Source organism: Lepidochelys olivacea (assembly GCF_965140295.1).
Source record: "Lepidochelys olivacea isolate rLepOli2 genome assembly, chromosome: 16".
Classification (NCBI taxonomy): domain Eukaryota; kingdom Metazoa; phylum Chordata; order Testudines; family Cheloniidae; genus Lepidochelys; species Lepidochelys olivacea.
In genome coordinates this window covers 4872086-4894335 of record NC_140426.1, presented here as the reverse complement: position 1 = coordinate 4894335, position 22250 = coordinate 4872086, and the positions used below count along the sequence as shown (strand labels likewise).

Sequence of the window (22250 nt, the reverse complement as noted above, 5' to 3'; positions counted from 1 at the left end):
AGGTCTCTGCTCTTCAGAGTGGGGATCACTCCAGGAGAGGCCTAGTCTCTTTCCCCCCTGTTCCCCAGCCCAGCCCCACCTCCCCTCATGACACACTGCTGGAAAAGTCCCACTAGGCACCTGTGCCATGCACTGCTAGCCGTGGAAGAGCCTGCCCCATGTGACCAGCCAGTGTGGCCCAGACCACAGGTGGCTCATGGACACGGCTTGAGTCGTGTGTCTGCCAGCCCCCCGGCCTCCCCCGGGCTTCTCCCCCTGAACCGCACCCCACAGTCCCACCCCCATCCCAGCTCGCCCCAGCCTGCCTCGCCTGGTACACCATGGGTAGCTGGGGAGTCGCTGTACCTGTAAAGGCTTCCCACATGTGGCAGTAGGAGGAGGAGGGGGCTGGGGGAGGGGGAGCAGGAGGGGTAGGTCACAAGGGCCGGGGGAGGATTTCCTGGCTTCCGGGTGTGTCGATGGGACACTTGCCTGGTTTGTAACAAAGTTGGCTGAGGGAATAAACATGGCAGAGCCCGGGAGGGGGACCTGAGGCCAGGTGGATTAGCCACTGGGCCAATGGGGCCTGTGCCCAGGGGCCCCAGCCACCTGGGGAGCTCCCAGAAAAAATCCGCCACTGGGCAGCAGAAGCCTGGAGCTCTGGCTGCTGAGGGGGCAAAGCTCCCGCACCTCGACCCCGCTCTGCCACAGCAGCACCCCTGTGCCCCGCACCCGCTCCCCAAAAGCAGTGCCCACAACTCCATCCCTGGCAGAAGCTGCGGGATGGGGGAAGGCCCTCCCAGCCCCAGTCTGACCCCATCCCAAGCAGAAGCCCCGGGTGGGGGGAAGTTCCCCCCAGAGGCCCACAACCCTGTCCCTGGCAGAAGCCCCCGAGCAGGAGAAGACCCCGAGCCCCGACCCTAGTCCCCCACAGAAGCGCGTGGCATAGCGGGGGAAGCCCCAGCACGCGGATCCCCGTTGTGACCCTGGGACTGGAGGAGCTCTCACTCCCTGCTGCGCCCCAGGCCATGGTGCAAAGACAGAGCTTCCTCAGTCTTGGGGCCGCGCAGCGGGCGGGGGGGGAGCAGGGAACAGAAAGGTGCAAAAGGGGTTGTGGGACTGCAATGGGGTGGTGGAATGGAGAGGACCCTGGGGAAGAGGCAGAAAGGGGTCTGGCTATGGGCGGGGCCATAGGCAGAAGGGGCGGAACAGAGGCGGGGCTGCAGGTGGCTGGAGTCTGGAGGGACTACCCACTTGCTCTGGCCCAAGGCCCCAGAAAATCTTACTCTGCCTTTGTCTGGGGCTATAGCTAGAGGGGCTGTATGGGGCAGGCAGACGGCTAGCTGGAGAGAGAGACAGATAGGTTTTAAGCCATGCTGTGCTGCATGGCGAGCAGGGAGTCAGGAGTGGATGACCTCACAGCGCTGAGGTTGACCTGAAGAAGCTGCCATCAGCGACAGGACTAACCTTGCCCTGCCCATTAGTCCCGTGGAGAGGGAGTTGAGGTTAAAACTCCAGTCCAGCAGCTGGAAAAGGGTGAGCAAAGAGACCTGTCTGGCGGCTCACCTGCAGCCCGGATGCAGCCTGGGGATAGAACCAAGTCATCCAGGGCCATGGTGCCTTTCTGTCCTGTTCCGATCATGCCCTCAAGAATGATCTGCAGGGACAGAACAAACTGCGGGTAACATGAGGGAGCAGGCTAGCGCCTGCTCCCCAGGCAGGACACCCCAGATGTCACACAGGAATGGGGCCTGCCCCATGGAGTCCCAGCCAGGGGTATCTGCCGGCACTGCAAGAGGCTGCGAGACAGAGGATGGAGAGGCCATCTCCTAATAGGCAAATGAAAGCAAATGGTGTGTTGTGATGCAAGACCGATACCAGCGTGATTCGTTTCCCTGGAGAACCTTGACTTAGATGGGGATGGTTTCAGGGCATGTGGGTGGGTGCGGGGGACATATGGGGGTGTGAGGTGGGTCTGTGTATTGAATGTGTATGTGATGGTAGGTCAGTGCGTAGGGTATGGAGGGGGTCAGTGTTTAGGCTGTGTGACGATGGTGGGTCAGTGTGTAGGGGGGATAGAGGTGGGTCAGTGTTTAGGCTGTGTGATGGTGGTGGGTCAGTGTGTAGGGGGGGTAGAGGTGGGTCAGTGTTTAGGCTGTGTGATGTTGATGGGTCAATGTGAAGGGGGGTAGAGGTGGGTCAGTGTTTAGGCTGTGTGATGGTGGTGGGTCAGTGTGTAGGGTATGGAGGTGGGTCAGTGTTTAGGCTGTGTGATGAGGGTGGGTCAGTGTGTAGCGGGGGTAGAGGTGGGTCAGTGTTTAGGCTGTGATGGTGGTGGGTCAGTGTGTACATGTGGAGGGTGTCAGTGCGTAGGGGGTAGGGTGACCAGATGCCCCAATTTTATAGGGACAGTCCCGATTTTGGGATCTTTTTCTTATATAGGCTCCTATTACCCCCCACCCCCATCCCGATTGTTCACTCTTGCTGTCTGGTCACCCTAGTGGGGGGTAGAGGGTGTGAGGGTTGGGTCAATGTACAGGGTATAATTCATTCCCCTAGGGCAGCTCGGCTGCAGCACCCAATTCTTAGTGCTGGTCCAGCTCTTTAATCCGCCTTCCTGGCTGGGGTGTGTGAGGCACGGCAGGAGACCCTATGTCCTGTCCATGGCTGTGGAGCATGGCAGGTGGGAACTCTCCCCATGTCCTGTGCCCCCTGCACTGGGGCATGGCTGGCCAAGGCCTGGCTCATTGGGGCACGGTCATAGTGTGACTTCAGAAGTTGATGAGCAATGAGGTTATGGGGATGCAGGGTCAGGCTGGGAACAGGGCTGAATTGGCATCCTTGGAGCCTGAAAGCCCCTGTGATCCCCAAGAAACGTATCTCCTGGGCAGGGACATGCCCCATGCTGCCCCACCCCTTCCTGGGAGGGACCCCTCTAGCGGCTCCGAGGGGATGAGGCCGCTCATGCCCATTCTCCCCTTTGCCTCTTCTGAGCGGGTGGCTTTGTGCCATGTCACGAGCCTACTGGGTCCTGGCTTAAAACCCACATTGCCTTGCTGCTCCATGGCAAGAGATGGGCCTGGCGCCCTGTGCTGGCCCAGCCCCCACGGTGGCACCAGAAGGGTTTGCTGCCCACCTGGAAGTTCTCGGTCACATTGAAGTCCACTTTCCCCCTGAACCAGTAATCGCCCAGGTCCCCAGCCCTCGCGTGCATGAGCTGCGTGACGGAGTTGGTTTGGTAGTAGATGTTGAGGCTGCCGGTGGCCGAGTCGTAGAGGTGGGAGTAGAACACGAGCTGGACCCGGAACAAGCACACAGATAATAACTCTGTCAAGCCCTGCCACTCAGTGCCAGGCTCAATCCCTGCATGCCCAGGAGCAACCAGCCAGGAAGGAGGCCCTCGGCTCCAGCATGGTTTTGGCTCAGCCACTAAGCCCAAAGCAGAGGTGGCATGAGGAGTGCAGGGCAGCTGCAGAAGAGCCCCTGGTTTATCTGGGTGCTGGCTGGAGTGTGCCCCGCAGCTCTGCCTGGCTCTGGACCATGCTCTCCTCACCGAAAGAACCCAGGAGATGCTGTTCAGCCTACAGCACGACCCTCACCAGCCAATCAGCACCCAAACTTCCTGAACGTGCGTAGCGCTGGAGAATCCTGACTGGCTGGTGAGCAGGTCAATGTCCCTCCTGCCCAATGGGGTGGTGCCCAGGGCTCTCTTTGACTCAATGAAATCCAGAGCTTAGGAATTTTAAGCCTAATGATCTGCTGAGGCTCCCATAAAATACCCACCTCATGCAGCTCATCCCCAGCCCTTCCCTTTGCTGCTTAGCTGGGAGCTGCCAGGAGCTGAGCACCAGCTGGATGGAAACACCCTAGCTGCCTTGGGCAAACACAAAGCCCAGTGGCACCTTTAAAGTTCAGTGGTTTCCAGCAAGCCTTGAAGGGCTGGTTCTCCCCAGCAGCAGCCCCCAGAGGGTGAGGTGCGTGTGGGTAAAGAGGGGCCCTGCCTGCAGTCCCTAGACACTGCGTAGGAGCCACTCCCAAGATGTCAGCCATCCTTCCCTGGCCAGGCAAAGCCAAGAGGAGACTGACAGCCGGGTAGCCCAGGCGTGACTTACAGAGCAGCTGCTGGTCTTGGTTGCTTGGAAAACTGGACTAATCAGTCTGGCCGCACCGCTGCTCAGGTCCTGTGGGCCGGTACTGATGTAGAGGAAAAAGCCTACGGGAGATCAGCAGCACACGTTGGGATGCCAACTGTCTAACCACCCTTGCCCTGCCCCGTGCCCTGCCCCTTCTCCGAGGCCCCGCCCTGCTCATTCCATCACCGCTCCCTCCGTCGCTCGCTCTCCCCCACCCTCACTCACTTTCAGTAGGCTGGGGCAGGGAGTTGAGGTGCAGGCGGGGGTGTGGGCTGGGGTGTGGGCAGGGGTGTGGGCTCTGGGCTGGGACCGAGGGGTTCAGAGTGTGGGAGGGGGCTCCTGGCTATGCCTGGGGCAGGAGTTTGGGGTGCAGGAGGGGGCTCCGGACTGGGGCAGGGGGTCGGGGTGTGGGAGTGAATGAGGGTTGTGGGCTCTGGGTGGGAGTTTGGGTGCAGGAGGAGGCTCCAGGCTAGGGCAGGGGGTTGGGGTGTGGGATGGGGTGAGGGGTGCAGGCTCCGGCCAGGTGGCACTTACCTCAGGCAGCTCCCGGTCAGTGGTGCAGTGGGACTAAGACAGGGTCCTGCTTGCCCTGGCCCCGCACCATTCCCGGAAGCGGCCAGCACAACTCTGCGGCCCCTGGCAGTGGGAGGGCAGGGATCTCTGTGTGCTGCCTGCATCCCGAGCACCGACTCCGCAGCTCCCATTGGCCGGGAACTGCCTTAGCCCCGCTGCGCTGCCAAAGAGGTAAGTGGGGCCAGGGAGCTCCACGCGCTGTCCCGTCCGTGAACTGCTCCCAGAAGCAGCCACAACATCCCTGCGTCCCCGGGGGGTGGGGGGGGCAGGGGGCTCTGTGCACTGACCCTGCCTGTTGGCACCCCCCCACAGTTCCCATTGGCCGCAGTTTCTGGCCAATGGGAGCTGCAGAGTCGGCACTAGGGGCGGGGGCAGCATGCAGAGACCCCCCTTGCCCACCCTCCAGGGGCCTCAGGGACGTGCTGGCCGCTTCCGAGAGCAGCGGGGGGCCAGGGCAGACCAGGAGGGTTGGCAACCCTAAGAACATATTCAGTACAGCCCCCCAGGCTGGCTTTATACCCAGGCCCCATGTGTTACTGGGCATGCACCATGCTGTACCTGCCGGGGGTAGAGGGGGCAGTGTGGCCTAGTGGGCAAAGTACTGGAATGGGATGTGTGCTCTAGGGGGACCATGGGAAAGTCACTTCCCTGCTCTGTGGCTCAGCTTCCCCAGCTGTAGAATGGGGATAATGACAGCGCCCCCTGGAGCAGAGATGTCCTGCTGACTAGCGCTCCATGTGAGCTAGGGATTGTTGTTAGACCTGTCCAGTAACTCCGCCTCCCAGAAAGAGTCCCCAGCAAGAAGGATGAAGAGAGGCAAATACTATAGAGAGAAATCTGCCACCTGGGGCGAGGCCCCCAGCTTTGCCAGTGCCCCCGCCTCAAACAGCAGACACCTTTGCAGACTAGGGCCCCCTCCATGCACTTGCACATTTGGTTTTTAATTTTGTGACCTTCCCTGCACAAGCCAGTTCCCATGGTGAACTGCTCACTGGTGTTTCACTAGCATGCTCCCCAGTGGGCATGGAAGGCACTCTCCAGCAAGGCAAACAATACGCAAAGGGCGTTGACTGCAGGAAGGAAGACAAAGATCTGGTAAGATTTTGCTTGCATAAAGGTCTGAAGGCCAAAGAGAGCTACTTTAACTTGGGGACTTCTGATGCCATCACCCACCCCTGGAACAAAGACCCTGTTTGAAACAGACATGAGCACATCAGAATGTACTTGTGACAACTGAAAAACCCAACAGTCAAAGAAACTAGCGAGCTAAGGACGGAGCAGAGTGGCAGGGTGGCTAGGACAGTGACTTAGGACTTCTCTCCCAACGCCCCCCTTCTGCGCTGGCGGGGGCAGAGACACCTCTTGCTGTGCATGGGCACACCGAGCACCATGTCAGAACGTACTGACGCAGGAGAGCAGCTTTGAGCCGGAACTCGGGGACGGGTGTTTGGGGAGAGACTGTCAGACTCAAAGGTCACTCTGATGTGCTGTGTCAGAGGGAACAGTTCATCCTCGATGGGAACAGTAAGGTGAGGTTGCTTTTATCTCCTCCCCAAGGGCTCAGAGGTCCCAGCCTGTCCCAGGTGTGTTGGCAGGGGGTTAATGTTTAACATTTGTTATGCTCTATTTTCTTGGCAGTGCCTTCCAGTAACCACAGAGCTTGCTTTCCAGGAGAACATTATGGCTGTCCCCTTACCCAGAACCACCAGCAGAGGGGTCTAAGACACGGCTTTGGAGCCTGCTCCATCCAGCCATCCCAGAGGGCCCGCGGTACGTTGTGGGAACCCACATAATCAAGGTAGTAAAGGCAGCCAGTGTGGAACCTGCCCCTAGCATGGGTGTGATTCCATGAGCCCTAAGAACCAGCCTGGGCCCTGTTCCATGACTGAATAACTGAGCAAGCAAAGCATCAGCTTGTCTTGGGCTCGGACGGGCTTGCCTTGTGCCAGGCCAGGGCTCAGGGCAGGAAATATTCCAGGGAAATCCAAACCCGCCCTCTGCATGGAGTCCTCACAGCAGTAAGAGCAGAGCTGAGCCAATCCTAAAGTCACAGTGACCTGATGACCAGGATGGGACAGGAATGGGCGGGATCTGCCAGCTGCTTCTCCCTGGCCTCTCCACAGAGCGTTACCTGGCCCCACACACCACTCCAGGCAGCAGCATTCCGGGGGGCAGGGAACAGGGTCAGACTCTGGCATCTATGCAGCCCTAGACACACACAGAAAACCACCCAGCCCCTTAGCAGCCCAGGCCCCTGGTGCATCCTGGACTCTGCTTCCCTCTCCTGACAGGAGGGGCCCAGCGCGGGGGCGGGCGACCCAGCAGCCCTAAGTGGGTTGCAGAGGTACCTGTCCTGCTGTTGCTGCTGTGGTCCCGTGTGGGGGTGCGGGCTGCAGGCGCGAGGTGGAGGCTTGTGTTCCTGACCCAGGTCGGGTAATCGGGTGCAGTGACCCAGTCACACCAGCCCGTCTCAAAGGAACAGAGGGTGAAAGATCCTGGAAGGAGAAAGGAGTTGGCAATAGGGGTGACACCACATGGGGGTTCCCCTCACCACCCGGCAGGAGGGCTCTGCAGGGCATCCCCAGGACTGGAGTCTCCCTTCATTATCCCCTTCATGGTGATTGATCTCTCTTGCATGCGCACACAGGGTGCTGCCCTCTTCCCGCTGAGGGGGTGTGTGAGAACAGCCGGTACTCAGTGGCATGGGGGGCAATGTGGAAGGTGGCACCAGGCTCAGTTCCCCAGCCCTGGCGGGCAGGATTGCTGGGGGAAGACCCACTCCGCTGCCCATATGAGCACCCCTGGGGCTTTCACCAGGATGCCCAGCAGACAGCGGGGAGTTGTCTAGAGCAGCCTGCAAAGGGAGCAGAGGCTCAGGATCAGGGATCCGAGCCTGGCAATACAAGAACCACTCAGGCTAGGCTGGCTCACATCCAGGCCAGAGATACCCAGTAAGCTGGCTGGGGATGCCTGGGTATGTGTGCACACGTGGCACCGCCCTTTCTAGGAGGAGCCAGAACTGCGTGGCTGGGGGTCCTAGGTCCTAGGAGCAGGGCTCTGGGCCTGGGGGGATGTTCCTGGCAAATACAGGCTTGGAAGGTGGGGTTAGGCTGCTTCAACGCCTCCTCATCCAGCCGGAACCAGGCAATGCCAAAGTTCCCAAGTCACAGAATCATAGAAGATCAGGGTTGGAAGGGACCTCAGGAGGTATCTAGTCCAACCCCCTGCTCAAAGCAGGACCAGTCCACCTAAATCATCCCAGCCGGGGCTTTCTCAAGCCTGACCTTAAAAACCTCAAAGGAAGGAGATTCCACCACCTCCTTAGGTAACACATTCCAGTGCTTCACCACCCTCCTAGTGAAAAAGTTTTTCCTAATATCCAACCTAAACCTCCCCCAAGCCCAGCTCATGCAGCAGGGTGGCACATGGCAACATTTGGCCAAACTCTGAGCTCTTGGGAGCCATTCAGGCATGGAGCCCCCCAGCAATCCTAGCCTGCTCCCCAGGGTGGACTGGGAAAGACCCACTGGGTCCCATCCACCTCTGACTCCAACACACATACACTCTGTGGTTCCTGTCTGGATTTAACAGCATCACGGCTCTCGGGCCCCTGGAGGCCAGTGCTCCGGGGCCCACCAACGCTGCCCACTCTCCAGCCCTGGCAGCTGGTGCTCAGCGCTCTCTGGCCTGGGAACGCTGCCTGCTCTAGGGCCCCTGATGGCTGCTGGTCTCCAGCCTGGGAATGCTGCCAACTCTACAAACTCTGGTGGCCAGTGCTCTCCAGCCCAGGAATGCTGCCCGCTGTCCTGCCCCGACAGCTGGTGCTGAGCTCTCTCCTGCCCGGGAACACTCACTGCACTCTGTGGTGGATTCGTCTGACAGATCCCCGCAGTTGTCGGTGCCATCACAGAGCTGCTCCAGCTGCACACATGATCCACGGCTGCAGTTCCTCTCCTCCCAGCCACACACTAGGCTCAGGGGCGCTGAGTGCAGGCAGGAAAGGGTTAAGTCGCTCAGAGAGATAGGGCAAATCCCAGCTTTGCAGGTCTGGTGCCCACTCCCCAGAGATGGCCTGGGCGTGGCAGGTTGGTAGTGCTTGGGGCCTCCCGGGGAGTTGAGGGGGCATGAGGCTGTGAGGGTTGGGAAGAGCTGAACGCTGCTAGCTGGACTTAACCCTTGCTGCGGGTCCGTGGCCGGGGCAGCTGGGCCCAGCTGGCTGAGAAGAGGGGCAGTGGGACTGTGTAGCCAGCACAGCGTAGGTGACTGGGGCTCTGGCTCAAGTGCATTACGGGTGTCGGAGCGGGCACAATGTGCAGCCCCAGGGACACTGTTGGCTCTGGCCACACGTAAGCTCTGGGCACAGGCTTGGGCCCACTGAGCCGCAGTGGGCCCTCTCCAGCCAGTGGCGCGCTCACTTCCTCTGACCCCTTTGCCCAGCTCAGGGGTCCCAGAGAATCCACAACATCAACAGCCAGCCAGGGTGGTGGAAGTAGCTGGCCACAGTGCAGTGAGAGTGCCCGCTTTCCCACGCAGCAGCAGCCCCTCAGAGGGGGTCATGTGCTCTGGATCGGGGCTCTGTCCTGCCCTGGGCGTGCCGAGGGGAGTTGGGGGAAGCTAAAGGAATAAGGGAAGCATCTGGGGGCTTTGCACTGGCTCCCTCCTGACTCCACAGCCAAGCGCAGCACCCCGGGTAGAGGCAGGTGCGGGGGGGGGCATGCTGCCTTACGTGGCAAGCCACAGCTCCTGAACTCCACGTCGTCCAGCTGCAAGGAGCTCTGCTGTGAGGAGAGGGTTATCTGCCAAGAGAAGAGAAACCCCGGTGTGGGCACAGCCTAGGCACCAGGACAACTGACACGGCCCAAGGAGTGGGCATGACTGGCACAGCCTGACCACCCACAGCCTCTGGGTTCCTTCTGCTCCCTCTTCCCCCTCCCCTCCTGTGAGAATGGGGAGGGGGAGAGACTTCTGGGTGGGAGGGATAGCTCAGGGGTTGGAGCATTGGCCTGCTAAACCCAGGGTTGTGAGTTCAATCCTTGAGAGGACCATTTAGGGATCTGGGGCAAAAATTGGGGATTGGTCCTGCTTTGAGCAGGGGGTTGGACTAGATGATCTCCTGTGGTCCCTTCCAACCCTGATATTCTATGATTCTGCCTGCTCTTCCCCCGCAGGTGGGGCAAGTAGCCACTGTGAGGTTGTTTTCCCCCAGCCAGGGCTGACAAGAGCCCCGCAGCAGGTGTTGCAGAGTTTTGCATTTGCTGGGCATGCCCCCTGTCCAGGGCCCATCACACATGAGCACTTGCCCCTCTCAAAGGGGGTCTGTAGACACAAGCCTGTCACATGTGGACGGTCTAGAGCCTGTCCGGTCACTGGCCTGGTTCTATGCTAATGCTGTGGGCCAATATTGAACCGGTGCCCTGATCTCCAGAGCCGGCTGATTCCCATGTGACCTATCTCAGGCCACCACATGCCACAGCTGCAATGTCTACCCAGCCCTTTCCCAGCCTTTGCAACTCTGCGCTTCCCTGGGAGGTAGGAGTGGGGCTGCCCCACAGGCCAGTGTCCCACGCCCCACACATTGGAGGGCCATGTATCAGCACATCACGCCTAGCTAGCATGGGAGGCCTGCATGTGCTCAGGCTCTGCCAACTTGGCTCAGGCTGTTGCCAGTGGGCGCAGAGCAGGCTGAGGGTTGGTTTCTCACCTGGAACTCCCCTGGCACCCGGCCTGTGTATGCAACCAGCTCCTGCCAGGCAGAAATGCTGCTTTCAGGGCTCTGCCACAGCGTTATGGTCTCACTGTCATACGTCAGCTCCACCCACAGAGCCGGCTGCACTGTCTTGTTAAGCCCTACAAGCAAGCCAGGATACATGATCACATGGTCTCTCCTCCAGCCTTGGACACCCCAAGAGTGCTCCAGCCAGTGATGAGCTGCCAAAATCTTAACAATGGGTTCCCTCCTCACCCCATGAGGGGGTCGTTGCCCACCCCCACCCAGGACCCCTGCCCCATCCACCCCCCTCCCCTGTCCCCTGACTGTCCCCAGAACCGGGCAGGAGGATCTTGTGGGCCACCGGAGTGGGTGCCCACCCCACCCCTAAGAGCCAGAGGCACCTGTCAGGGGGCAAGGTGGGGAGTCCCGGCGGTGCTTACCTGGGGCGGCTCCCAGGAAGCATCCAGCAGGTCCCTCTGGCTCCTAGGGGCGGGGGAGTGTAGCTGGGGGGGAGCAGGGGGAGTGGCCGCTCCCCCCACCGATCACATCAAAAGTGGTGCCTTAGGCGCCGACTCCCTGGGTGCTCCGGGGCTGGAGCACCCACGGGGAAAATTTGGTGGGTGCAGAGCACACACCGGCAGCTCCCCGCACCTGGCCCCAGCTCACCTCCGCTCCGCCTCCTCCCCTGAACCCACCGCCCCGCTCTGCTTCTCCGTGCCCCCCCACCCCGCGCTGGCTTCCCGCAAATCAGCTGTTCGGCGGGAAGCCAGGGAGGGCTGAGAAGCAGGCTGCGGCTTCCCGCTCAGGCCGAGGGTGGTGGAGGTGAGCTGGGGCGGGGAGTGGTTCCCTGTGGCCCACCCCCCCGGGTTACCTGCTGCGGCGTGGGCGGCCCTCCTTGTGCCCCCCCCCCCCACCTGAGCTCACCTCCGCTCTGCCTCCCTGGGCCTGAGCGGGAAGCCGGCACCTGCTTCTCAGCCTGCCCCGGCTTTCTGCGCGAACAGCTGATTCGCGGGAAGCTGGCGGGGGGGGCGGAGAAGCAGAGCTGGGTGGCGCGTTCAGGGGAGGAGGCGGAGCAGAGGTGAGGTGAGTTGGGGCTGGGGGTGGGGCGGGGAGCTGCCAGTGGGTGCTCTGCACCCACCAAATTTTCCCCTTGGGTACTCCAGGTGCCGGTGCGAACCGGCTCCAGCTCACCACTGGCCCCAGCATGACATGCCAGTCTCTAGTCACCAATTCTCTCAAAACGGGGTGACTGGGCAACAAAATGGCAGGTGAAATTCAGTGTTGATAAATGCAAAGTAATTCACATTGGAAAACATAATCCTAACCATACATACAAAATGATGGGGTCTAAAATAGCTGTTACCACTCAACAAAGAGATTTTGGAGTCACTGTGGATAGTTCTCTGAAAACATCCACTCAATGTGCTGCGGCAGAATGTTGGGAATCATTAAGAAAGGGACAGATAATAAGACAGAAAATATCATGTTGCCTCTATATAAATCCATGCTATGCCTATAACCTGAATACTGCATGCAGATGTGGTCGCCCCGTCTCAAAAAGATCTATTGGACTTGGAAAAGGTTCAGAAAAGGGCAACAAAAATTATCAGGGGTATGGAACAGCTTCCATATGAGGAGAGATTAATAAGACTGGGACTTTTCATCTTGGAAAAGAGACGACTAAGGGGAGATATGATTGAGGTCTATAAAATCATGACTGGGGTGGAGAAAATAAATAACGAAATGTTATTTACTCCTTCTCATAACACAAGAACTAGGGGCCACAAAATGAAATTAATAGGCACCAGGTTTAAAACAAACAAAAGGAAGTATTTTTTCACACAACACACAATCAACCTGTGGAACTCCTTGTCAGAAGATGTTCTGAAGGCCAAGACTATAACAGAGTTCAAAAAAGAACTAGATAAATTCATGGAGAATAGGTCCATCAATGGCTATTAGCCAGGATGGACAGAGATGGTGTCCCTAGCCTCTGTTTGCCAGAATCTGGGAATGAGTGACAGGGGATGGATCACTTGATGACTCCCTGTTCTGTTCATTCCCTCTGGGGCACTTGGCATTGACCACTGTCGGCAGACAGGATACTGGGCTAGATGGACCTTTGGTCTGACCCAGTAGGGCCATTCTTATGTTCTTCTAGCATCAACCAGTGCCATCCTCTCATCCTAGCTAGGGCACAATGGTGCCCCCCACTCAAGTCTTCTGCACAGCAGCACAGAATGTTGCTGCTCAGGATGCGAGGCCAGCCTGGCTTGTGCTTTACACTTTCTAGGCAACTGGGAACTAGGACTCCTGAGTTCAGTAAGGTTCTGCTTTAATTCCACCAGAAGGACCAAGTTCTGGTGGCCTGGAAGCTGGAAGGGTCTCTCTCGGTCCAGTGGCCCTCTAGAGACCCAGACAGAGTATGATAGATTCTGACCCTGTCCCTGGCTCTGCCATTGACTCACTGGGTAAAGTTGGGCAAATCCCTTCCGCTTCGGTGCCTCGGTTTCTCCAGCCATAACATGGGGATTATATTATTCCCCACATCACAGGGAGACTGAGAGGATTCAGAAATGTCTGTAAAATGCTTATGGACCCTCAGAAGGAAATGGGCAAGTGGAAGGCAAGGGGCTATTTAGTAGTAATACCAATGGTATCTGGTGCTCAGTAGCTGCTAAAACATTGACAATTCAATTTATACAAGGAATATAAGCACTGCCAGATCGGATCAGATAGGGCTCCATCAAGCCCAGATCCTGTCTCCAGAAGAGTCCCGTACCAGCTGTCTTGGACAGGCGTGCACACCTCCCTATACCAGACAATAGCACATCAACCTGCTGGGAGCAACCCCGCCCCATCAATTGTCCTGGCCAGCTGATCCCATCCCAGCCTCCACCCTCTGCAGCTGCCCTGGCCCCTCCAGTGCTCCTTTGACCACTAGGCACAGCTCTTGTCCCTGTGCTTGTGTCAGGGGCAGGAGAGGCTGTGACATCCCCCAGCAGTGCAGCACTGCTGTAGCAGACAGTGCAGTGGGTGCACCTTTACCTGTTTCCCACAGGCGATACCATGCTCTGATCTCACAGGTGGCTGCTGCTTGTCGCATCACAGGGGACCTTAACCTAGCGATGGCAGCAAACGTGTTTCTGCGCATCTCTGCAGCCATGTACCAGCCTGGGGAGAACATACATCAGGAGGGGTATTCACATTGCAAGGGCAAGGCAGAGAAGCAGACACATTCCCTTCCCTGATCCACTTCACGGGAAACAGACCCACCGCGACTGCCACACCACGCGTGTTCTCACCAGGAGTCTCAAACCGGGCTCTAGTTCTTAGGCTCTAACACAGACCACCAGGAGGAATGCCCCCCCAGGAGAAAGAACAGGAGGATTGTGGCACCTTAGAGACTAACCCATTTGTTTGAGCAGAAGCTTTCGTGAGCTACAGCCCACTTCATCGGATGCAAGCTGTGAAAACAGTTCTCATTCCTGTGCAGCACTACCAGTGCGTGAGGCAGCATTTACCCCGCTTTATCTGACTGCATGATTCCATATACTCCTGAGAACTGAGTCACTGTTAGCTGTGCAAAGAGCTGTCTCCTCTGCAGCTCATGGCACCTGGAGCAGCCTTCCCCCACCCTTTCTTCTCTGCGTCTCCACTTACGCCAGCTCCTTGCACAGGCCTCCTTATTTCTGACTACCTCCATCATGCCTCGTCCTTTTCTCAGGCCTGGTCTACACTTAAAATGTAGATCAACCAAGCTGTGCCGCTCAGGGGTGTGAATGGGGAGGGTCCCAGAGACAGGGCTTCAGCCCAAGTCTGGATGTCTACGCTGCAATTTTATAGCCCCACAACCCCAAGTCAGTGGACATGGGCCAGCCCCAGGTGTTTAATTGCAGCATAGACAGACACAAAGCCAGCATGTGTCTTAAAGAATAAAGGCAAAGCCCAGCTACAGAAATACCAAATTCTGTCTAAGTGCCATGAAGTCATGTGACTGGATGGGCCTTTCAGGACTCCAAGGGCCAGACTCCCCAGTGCCCTACATCCTGGGTAGCCCTTTACTCCGGCCGAGAATGGGAAAAGCCCCCCATTTGGGTAGTTCACAGCAGCTTTGCACTGGCTAATAAAGAAACTGGCTCCCAAATTCCCTTGCGAGGTCTGAGGCCTTTTTCTGCAGGAAGGTGCAGCAGCCACAGTAGGACAGTCGCAGCCATGAGCTAAGAAGCAGAGAGTCACATCCTCACATTCCCTCTAAATTACATCAAAACAATGTCATATCCGGCTGTGAAGAATGTGCTTCTGTCCTAACAGTGCCCACCACCACCAACCAAGAAACAGAGCTTAAAAAGTTTAAAGAAAACTTTGTTTGACAGCGTTCTGCCTGGCAAGGAACCACTTCTCAACAGTGGATGCATCCAATGAAGTGAGCTGTAGCCCAAACAAGCTTATGCTCAAATAAATTTGTTCGTCTCTAAGGTGCCACAAGTACCCCTGTTCCTTTCTCAACAGTTGTGATTGTGAAATCTCTACTTCTATTGTTTTGCCTTTACGGGCCCCACTTCTCTATTGTTTATCTGTAGGGTCTCTGTCTGGTTCTTTGATTGTTTCTGTCTGTGGCATAACTAATTTTGCAAGATTTAAATCAACTCAGGTGCTGGGGTCTGATTGGGTAAAGAATGGTTTCACAATGGGCTAAGATGGGTAAAAATACTGTCTTGTAACACTTCAGTTTACAGTGGTTGGTGACGGTAGAGCTAAGCAGGACTCAAGTTTCACTATATAAACTGGAATCCAAAAGGAAGTTCTTTAGCACCCAACTCCAGGACACAGCCCAGGATCAGAGCTGCCAGACCTCAACACCTGCCAATCATACTGTGCAGAAGCTGTTGCTCCAAATGACCTGATCCTGCCTGGCCACCAGGAAAAGTTCATCTGCCTTATTGGGAGTGAGGAGCATTGTCTGCTTAGCCTGTGTGTTCTGTTTTGGTAACTGTTAATAAATAGAGAATATTACTGTGCAAGGCTCCTTCACTGGTAAAAGACTCTGCAAACCCACAAAAGATTACATCCTGAGCCCTAGGAACTGGGTAAGGGTAGGTGTCTTTCGCCCAGAGCATTAGGAACTGGGTAAGGGTGGGGGTGCCTAAATTAATCAGGTTATACCTTGAGCCCACAGAATGGTAAAGGTGGGTGCCCTAGAGTGTATGGTGCAGGTAACACCCTGGCTTTTGTGCATTTATAACCCCAGCATTAAAGCAACAGGGCTAAGGATTCCCAAAGAGCCACCGTGTGCTGATCACAGGTGGATCTGTTCTGAAGACCACAGTGCACCCTACCCCTAAACACTCGTCAGGTACAGCTGCTGCAGGGAGGGAGATTTTTTCAGCTCTGATACCCCAGTGCAGCGGTAAGGAGAGCAGCCACTGGCTACCCAAGCTATTTACTTGTTCCCATAATATAAGAACTAGGGGCCACCAAATGAAATTAATGGGCAGCCAGTTTAAAACAAATAAAAGGAAGTTCTTGTTCACTCAGCGCAGTCAACCTGTGGAACTCCTTGCCTGAGGAGGTTGTGAAGGCTAGGACTATAACAGGGTTTAAAAGAGAACTGGATAAATTCATGGAGGTTAAGTCCATTAATGGCTATTAGCCAGGATGGGTAAGGAATGGTGTCCCTAGCCTCTGTTTGTCAGAGGGTGGAGATGGATGGCAGAAGAGAGATCACTAGATCATTGCCTGTTAGGTTCACTCCCTCTGGGGCACCTGGCATTGGCCACTGTTGGCAGACAGGACACTGGGCTGGATGGACCTTTGGTCTGACCCAGTCTGGCTGTTCTTATGTTCTTATGTACCCAGTGGAATGTGGTGCGGTTACCCAGATCAGTGCCCCGGGTGTGATCGGCGCTGGGTCCTGTCCCCAACATGGCGATGCTGGCTCGGCCTGTGACCCATCTGTAGGCAGAGGTGCTCACATCCTTCCATCCACAGTTACCCTCTTCAAAATCGCAGGTGAAGGGAGTTCCCAGCGTGACTGATTCTTTGTGATAACCTGCCGGGAAGCAGAGGAGAGTGATTAGTGCTTATGAGGGCTGGGCAGCACTCATTCCTGAGAGTAGCAAATTCCAGGATGTTTCTGTTGGTGATAAATCAGCAGCATCGGACATTTAGGGATTCCTGGGGGAGTGGGTAGGGGGTGGGGGATGAGTGGAATGGGTGAGGAGAGTGGGTACTTAGGTGGGTGGGTAAGTGGCATGTGGATAGCTTGAGGTGGCTCTCATGGGGCCTGTGTGCCAGGCAGAGCTAGCAGGAAAGCGACAGTTGCGTAGCTCTGCAGCGCATTTCGCTCATTCAGGGCCTTTGGCCCATCCTTGTGTGATGCAGTGGGGCCCTGGTTCTAGGATTCCCAACTCTGACTGAAGCTATTCCGGGGTTTTTTTTTTCCCCAACATGACATAATGTAATTTTCTTAAAATAGCCTATTAAAATCTCCTGGATTCCTTTCAATAGTCGCCGGGAGATGGATACTGATTCCAGGAGACTCCAGGCCAATCCTGGAGGATTGGCAACCCTACCTGGTTCCCTACTCTTCTCTTGGAGCAGGTTCAGGGTCAAGGACCCCTGGGAACCCGAGCCTCTTGGGCTGCAGATTGCTAATCCCAGGAAAACTGCTATGCAGGAAAGAGCAGCCAGAAGCCAAAGAGCAGAAGTCAGAGGCAGCACTCACCACACTGGTTCTCATCGGAGCAGTCCCTGCAGTCGCACACAAAGTCACACACCCCCGGGGCAGGACTGCTGCATCTGTTGATGAAGATGGACTGGATGCCAGGGTGAGGCCAAGCTACCAGAGAGGGTAAAAGCCAGCATCAGGAGGGCCAGCCCCAGGCAGCACTGAGGCCTGTCCCTGGCCACTGGCTGCCATCTCTGCAGGGGGTTACAGCCAGAGCATGACACTAGGTTGTGAATCCTGAGGCTTGGGGGCCTGACAGGCGGGGAGCCTCTGTACCTGCGATGTTCATATGCCCCTTTGAACACTCCAGCACCTGCAGAGCTAGGCTGGGGATTCTGCCGGGGGAGATTGCAGAGCTGCCCTTTCCAGCTAGGCTGTAGTTTGGCTTGGTTCTCATTCTCATCAGCCTGTGGCTGCAGGAGGAAGATGGTGGCTTTTGGGGAGGTCATTTACCATGATTCATGGGCTGGAGAGTTAAACATGAATGGAGGCAAAATCCCAGTGAAAGTCACCATGTGGTGAAAAAGAGCTAAGACATCTGCCCCGTCAGCATTTGGGGCTAGGAGGGTGGGAACTCATTTGCCTCTTGGGATCTGGATTTGAAGACCCACAGGCTACATTTGAGCTCTGGATTCTCCTGCCTTACAGTGGCATGTCTCAAATACACCATAAAATACTTCTGATGTCGGGGGTGGGCACGAGCCTGGTCGCATGATTAGCGCTCAGGATGCTGGGGGTATATTGCCAGCTCTGGGAGAGAGCAGGTTCCAGTGGGAAATGGGGCTTGAGATCTATTCCCAGCTCTCTGTGACATCTTGGGAAGTCACTTCCCCGCTCCATGCCTCAGTTTCCCCATTGTAAAATGAAGATAATGGTGCTGACCCAGCCTTGTAAAGGGCCTTGAGATCTGGAGATAAATATGTAACGCCAGCAGACCAGGCACCAGCTCATGCCAGGGTTCCATGTCTCAACTGGACGCAGGGTCACCAGACAGCAAGTGTGAGAAATCAGGACGGGGGTGGGGGATAATAGGAGCCTATATAAGAAAAAGACCCAAAAATCGGGACTGTCCCTATAAAACCAGGACATCTGGTCACCCTGACTGGACACATGTGGGTTAATAGTGATAAAATAGGTATTAGAATTATAAGAAAGTTTTTAGTGTCTAGACTCTGTTGAATACTTGTGAGTTGTCACCTGTGTTCATCTTACCTATAATATCTGTGCTCCAGACTGGAAGATAATGTTGGAGCAGGAGTATTGGGACCCTCTGGGACTGAATTGCCAGAGAGGAGAGGGACATTAATTAGTGTGGGAGCTGCTCTTCTACAGAAATTATGCCCCTCCCCCCCACAAAGAGGAGACCCGGCAATACCAGGTGGGCTCTGGTTCGTTCTTACAACTGGAAACTCCCCACATCTGGACTGACAAACTGTTAACAAAAGGACTCCTATAGCTGGTTTGCTGCTCCCTCCCTCCCTGTGAGGGTGAGTCACCTGAGTGGCCGCTGCCCCTCTGCTGAGTTTGCAGCTCAGAGCGTATGGCAGGAGAGGGATAAAAACCTCAGACCAAAGGAACTAAGGTCTCTGTGCTGCTTGGACTCAGGCACAGGGGGACACAAGCTGTTTTTAGGTGTAACCAAGAGATCCTTGCCTGCTTAGCCTGGGTTAGCCCTAACGAACATACAGAGCTTGCTGATGACAGAAGCCTACATTATCTTTTGAAATCTAAGACTGTAATTCATTTGTGTCACCTGTGTGTCTATATTTGCTGGCTTGCAAATAACTCTCTAATTTCCTTTTCCTGTTTAATACATCTCCATATAGTTTACTACAGGATTGACTACAAGCTTTGTCTTTGGGGTGAGAACTAAAGCACAACTGACTGGGATAATTGACTGGTTCTTTGGGATCAGAAATAACCTGAACGTTGCTGTGATTCTTGGTGTAAGGGGCCATCTACCACAGAGCTATGATCACCTGTGTGGCAAGACAGATTGGCAAACCCAAGGGGCTGTTTGTGACCAGGGGCACCAGAACGGGGGGGGGGGGGCCAGGGGGCCCATGGCCCCATCACTTTTTACCATCTGTAAGGGTGAGTGTTGGCGGGGCGGAGAGGAGAGAGCAGGGGGTGGGGTTTTGAGGGGAAGAGGAGGCGCAGGGGTGGGGCCTTGGAGGAAGGAGCAGGGCCTCAGGGAAAAGGGGTGCCGTGGGGGAGGAGGCCTCGGGGGTAGGGGTCAGGCAGTGAGGGAAGGGGCGGTGCGGGGGGGAAGGCCTGGTTTGGGTGCCTGAGAAGTGTTCACTTGGTGCATTTGGTTGGTGAAATCTAAGTTTAGAACTCCCAACTTTTGGGGTTGGTGCCCTGAGTCAGTCCTGAGGTTGGCGCTCACACTCCTGCAAAACCTTTGTGAGCATCACAAAATAGTGATGTTATTTAATTGAATATTTGTCATGCTGTCTGGAGTGGCTCATGACCATGAGTGCCCACCTCAGGGCAGACTGTCAGAAAACGCAAGACTCCCCAAGCTGGTGATGTGGCCTATAATTCTAACAAATGTGAACTCCTCGATCACTCTACCAGTCTTACCATGGAGTCACAGACAGTCCCTTTGGACTCTCCACTCTATAGGGTTGCCAAGCATCCGGTTTTTGACCGGAACTCCCGGTCAAAGAGGGACCCTGGCGGCTCCAGTCAGCACTGCTAACTGGGCCGCTAAAAGACTAGTCCCTGCCTGCCCTGGCTCCGTGTGGCTCCCGGAAGTGTCCGGCATGTCCAGCACCTAGGCACAGGGGTTGCCGGGAGCTCCTGCCCCACCCCGAGCGCCAACTCCGCAGCACCCATTGGCCAGGAACCATGGCCAATGGGAGCTGCGGGGAAAGGGCCTGCGAGTGGGGGCAGCACGTGGAGCCCCTGTAGCCACCCCTACACCTATGAGTCAGAGAGACATGTCACCACTTCCGGAGCCGCCTGAGGTAAGCACCGCCCAGCCGGAGCCTGCACCCTGCACTCCCTCCCACACCCCAACCCCAGGTCGGAATCCCCTCCCACAGCCTCCCAGAGCTTGCACCCCGCATCCCCTCCCACACTCCGAACCCCTTGGCCCCAGCCTGGAGCCCCCTCCTGCACCCCAAACCCCTCATCTCTGGCCCCATCCCAGAGCCCACACCCCCAGCCGGAGCCCTCACCCTCACCCTCTCCCACACCCCAACCCTCTGCCCCAGCCTGGCGAAAGTAGTGAGTGAGGGTGGGGGACAGCAAGAGATGGAGGGAGGGGGGATCGAGTGAGCAAGGGGTGGGGCCTCGTGGAAGGAATGGGGTAGCAGGCAGGGCAAGGGTGTTCGGTTTTCTGCAATCAGAAAGTTGGTAACCCTACCAGTCTATCCTGTCACCCAGACAAACTGGACTTTGTAATAAATGGTCATGTCAAAAATCACACCAACATCAGGTTGCTCCCAGTCTCCAGAGACCAGTCACTCCAGATCAGCTGGTACTCCAGATCTTACACCAAAGACAAGGCTGGCACCCAATTCTATAGTAAACTAACTATAGGTTTATTAGCTAAAAAAAGGAAATGAGAGTTATTGAGGTTAAAGCAGGTAAAATATATGCACAGGTGAGTCACAGTTTGTAACTCCAAAAGGTGTCAGTGATGTAATAAACTGCCAGTTTCCCAAAAGTCTTTCAGGGTACCTAGGTTGTCTCTGGGGAATCTCTGCTTTGCATCCCGTACACTTCCCTGTAAGAGTCCAAACAGTCCAGACATGAAAGATCTTTCCCTGAATCCATTCTTATAGCTTTTTCTGACAGAAAACAAGCTGACAGGGTCACTACCCTGGTGGGCTCTTTCTCTGAGGACAGAGAGTGAGGAATGCATTTTAAGTCTTTGATCTCTGATCATCACACAGAATGACAACCTGATTTGAAATTAGCACTTTTCTGTTAGAGTTCTTCATTTGCATTCCACAAGGCCTCTTTCTCGTTTGAGGGGTTACTTAGTTACAGAGGTGTACACAATGTAGATGTTTGCTATTACATTATAACGGGATACAGATAAGTGAAAACAATGCATTTAATGTCCCATTCATTTTCTATGAAGTTTAAATGCACTCTTATACCTTTAACAATCACTTTGATCTATACTAATACACAAGTGAATGGGCCTGGCTTCCAGCCATGCATTTGTGAGCATGCAGTGAGGCCTGGGGCTTTGACATGAACTGGCACCTGGTCTGCCAGCATCACAATATTATTGTATTTTAACCAAATCCTAGGCAATTGAACCAACATGTTTATGGGAATGTGCCAGAAATGGAATGTAACAATTTCCCCTCCCTGAATTCTTTCAAACCTGATTCAGAATGTGCTTTATCCCATAATCCCTTCCACTAGGCCTGTCTCAGTGACAGCTGGCACCGTCTGTGGGGGGCAGAGCTCACATCTCTGTCTGATAGGTTTCTCCAGGTGAAGAAATGTCCCTGGCAGAGCCATATAGAACCATGCGGCCCAAGAGGCCATGCAGTGCTGGGCAATATAGTCCACACCTTGGATGGCTCCTACAGCGCCGTAGCTAATAGAGCTGTTCAGAAGAGCTTTGACAGAACCATATTCCATCGGAATGGGAGTCTGTTAACAGTGGAACACTCCACTCATTGAGTGCTCTGGAATTTCACCTTGGAAGACAACCAGAAAAAAAAGTCCTAACACTGTTGAAATGTCCCATTTTGACATTGTCATAGAATCATAGACATGTCCGGCTGGAAGGGATCTAGAGAGGCCATCTAGTCCAGCCCCCTGCACTGAGACAGAAGCAAGGAAACCTGGACCATCCCTGACAGATGTTTGTCCAGTCTGTTCTTATAAACCTCCAGTGACGGGGCTTCCACAACCTGCCTTGGTGCACATGGAGAACAATTGATCACTGGCCTCTTTATAAAAGCCTTTACCATACCTGAAGACTGCTATCAGGTCCCCTCTCAGGCCTTGTCTACACTAAAGGGAAAAGTCGATCGAAGCGATGCAATTTGAGTGACATGACTAGCGATGTAGCTTAGATCTACTTACTGCAGGGTCCACACTACGTGATGTCGATGGGAGAGCGTCTTACTCTTCTCGATCTGATGGAGTA

At 55.6% G+C, this 22250-nt stretch overlaps 1 protein-coding gene across 1 annotated transcript in view; it reads right to left on the bottom strand.

The window, feature by feature from the left end:
* The window catches only part of MAMDC4 (MAM domain containing 4), a gene marked incomplete at its 5' end in the record, with an annotated part of 43063 nt that extends 25541 nt beyond the window's left edge, over positions 1-17522 (bottom strand). The window contains 11 exons of the mRNA XM_084650326.1: positions 1546-1636; positions 3116-3274; positions 4092-4192; positions 7034-7180; positions 8540-8668; positions 9412-9481; positions 10387-10532; positions 13444-13569; positions 16274-16447; positions 17123-17236; positions 17402-17522. Of these exons, the coding sequence (XP_084506452.1) occupies positions 1546-1636; positions 3116-3274; positions 4092-4192; positions 7034-7180; positions 8540-8668; positions 9412-9481; positions 10387-10532; positions 13444-13569; positions 16274-16447; positions 17123-17236; positions 17402-17522 (1378 nt within the window). The remainder of the gene's footprint in view (positions 1-1545; positions 1637-3115; positions 3275-4091; positions 4193-7033; positions 7181-8539; positions 8669-9411; positions 9482-10386; positions 10533-13443; positions 13570-16273; positions 16448-17122; positions 17237-17401) is intronic.
* Positions 17523-22250: the final 4728 nt, after the last annotated feature.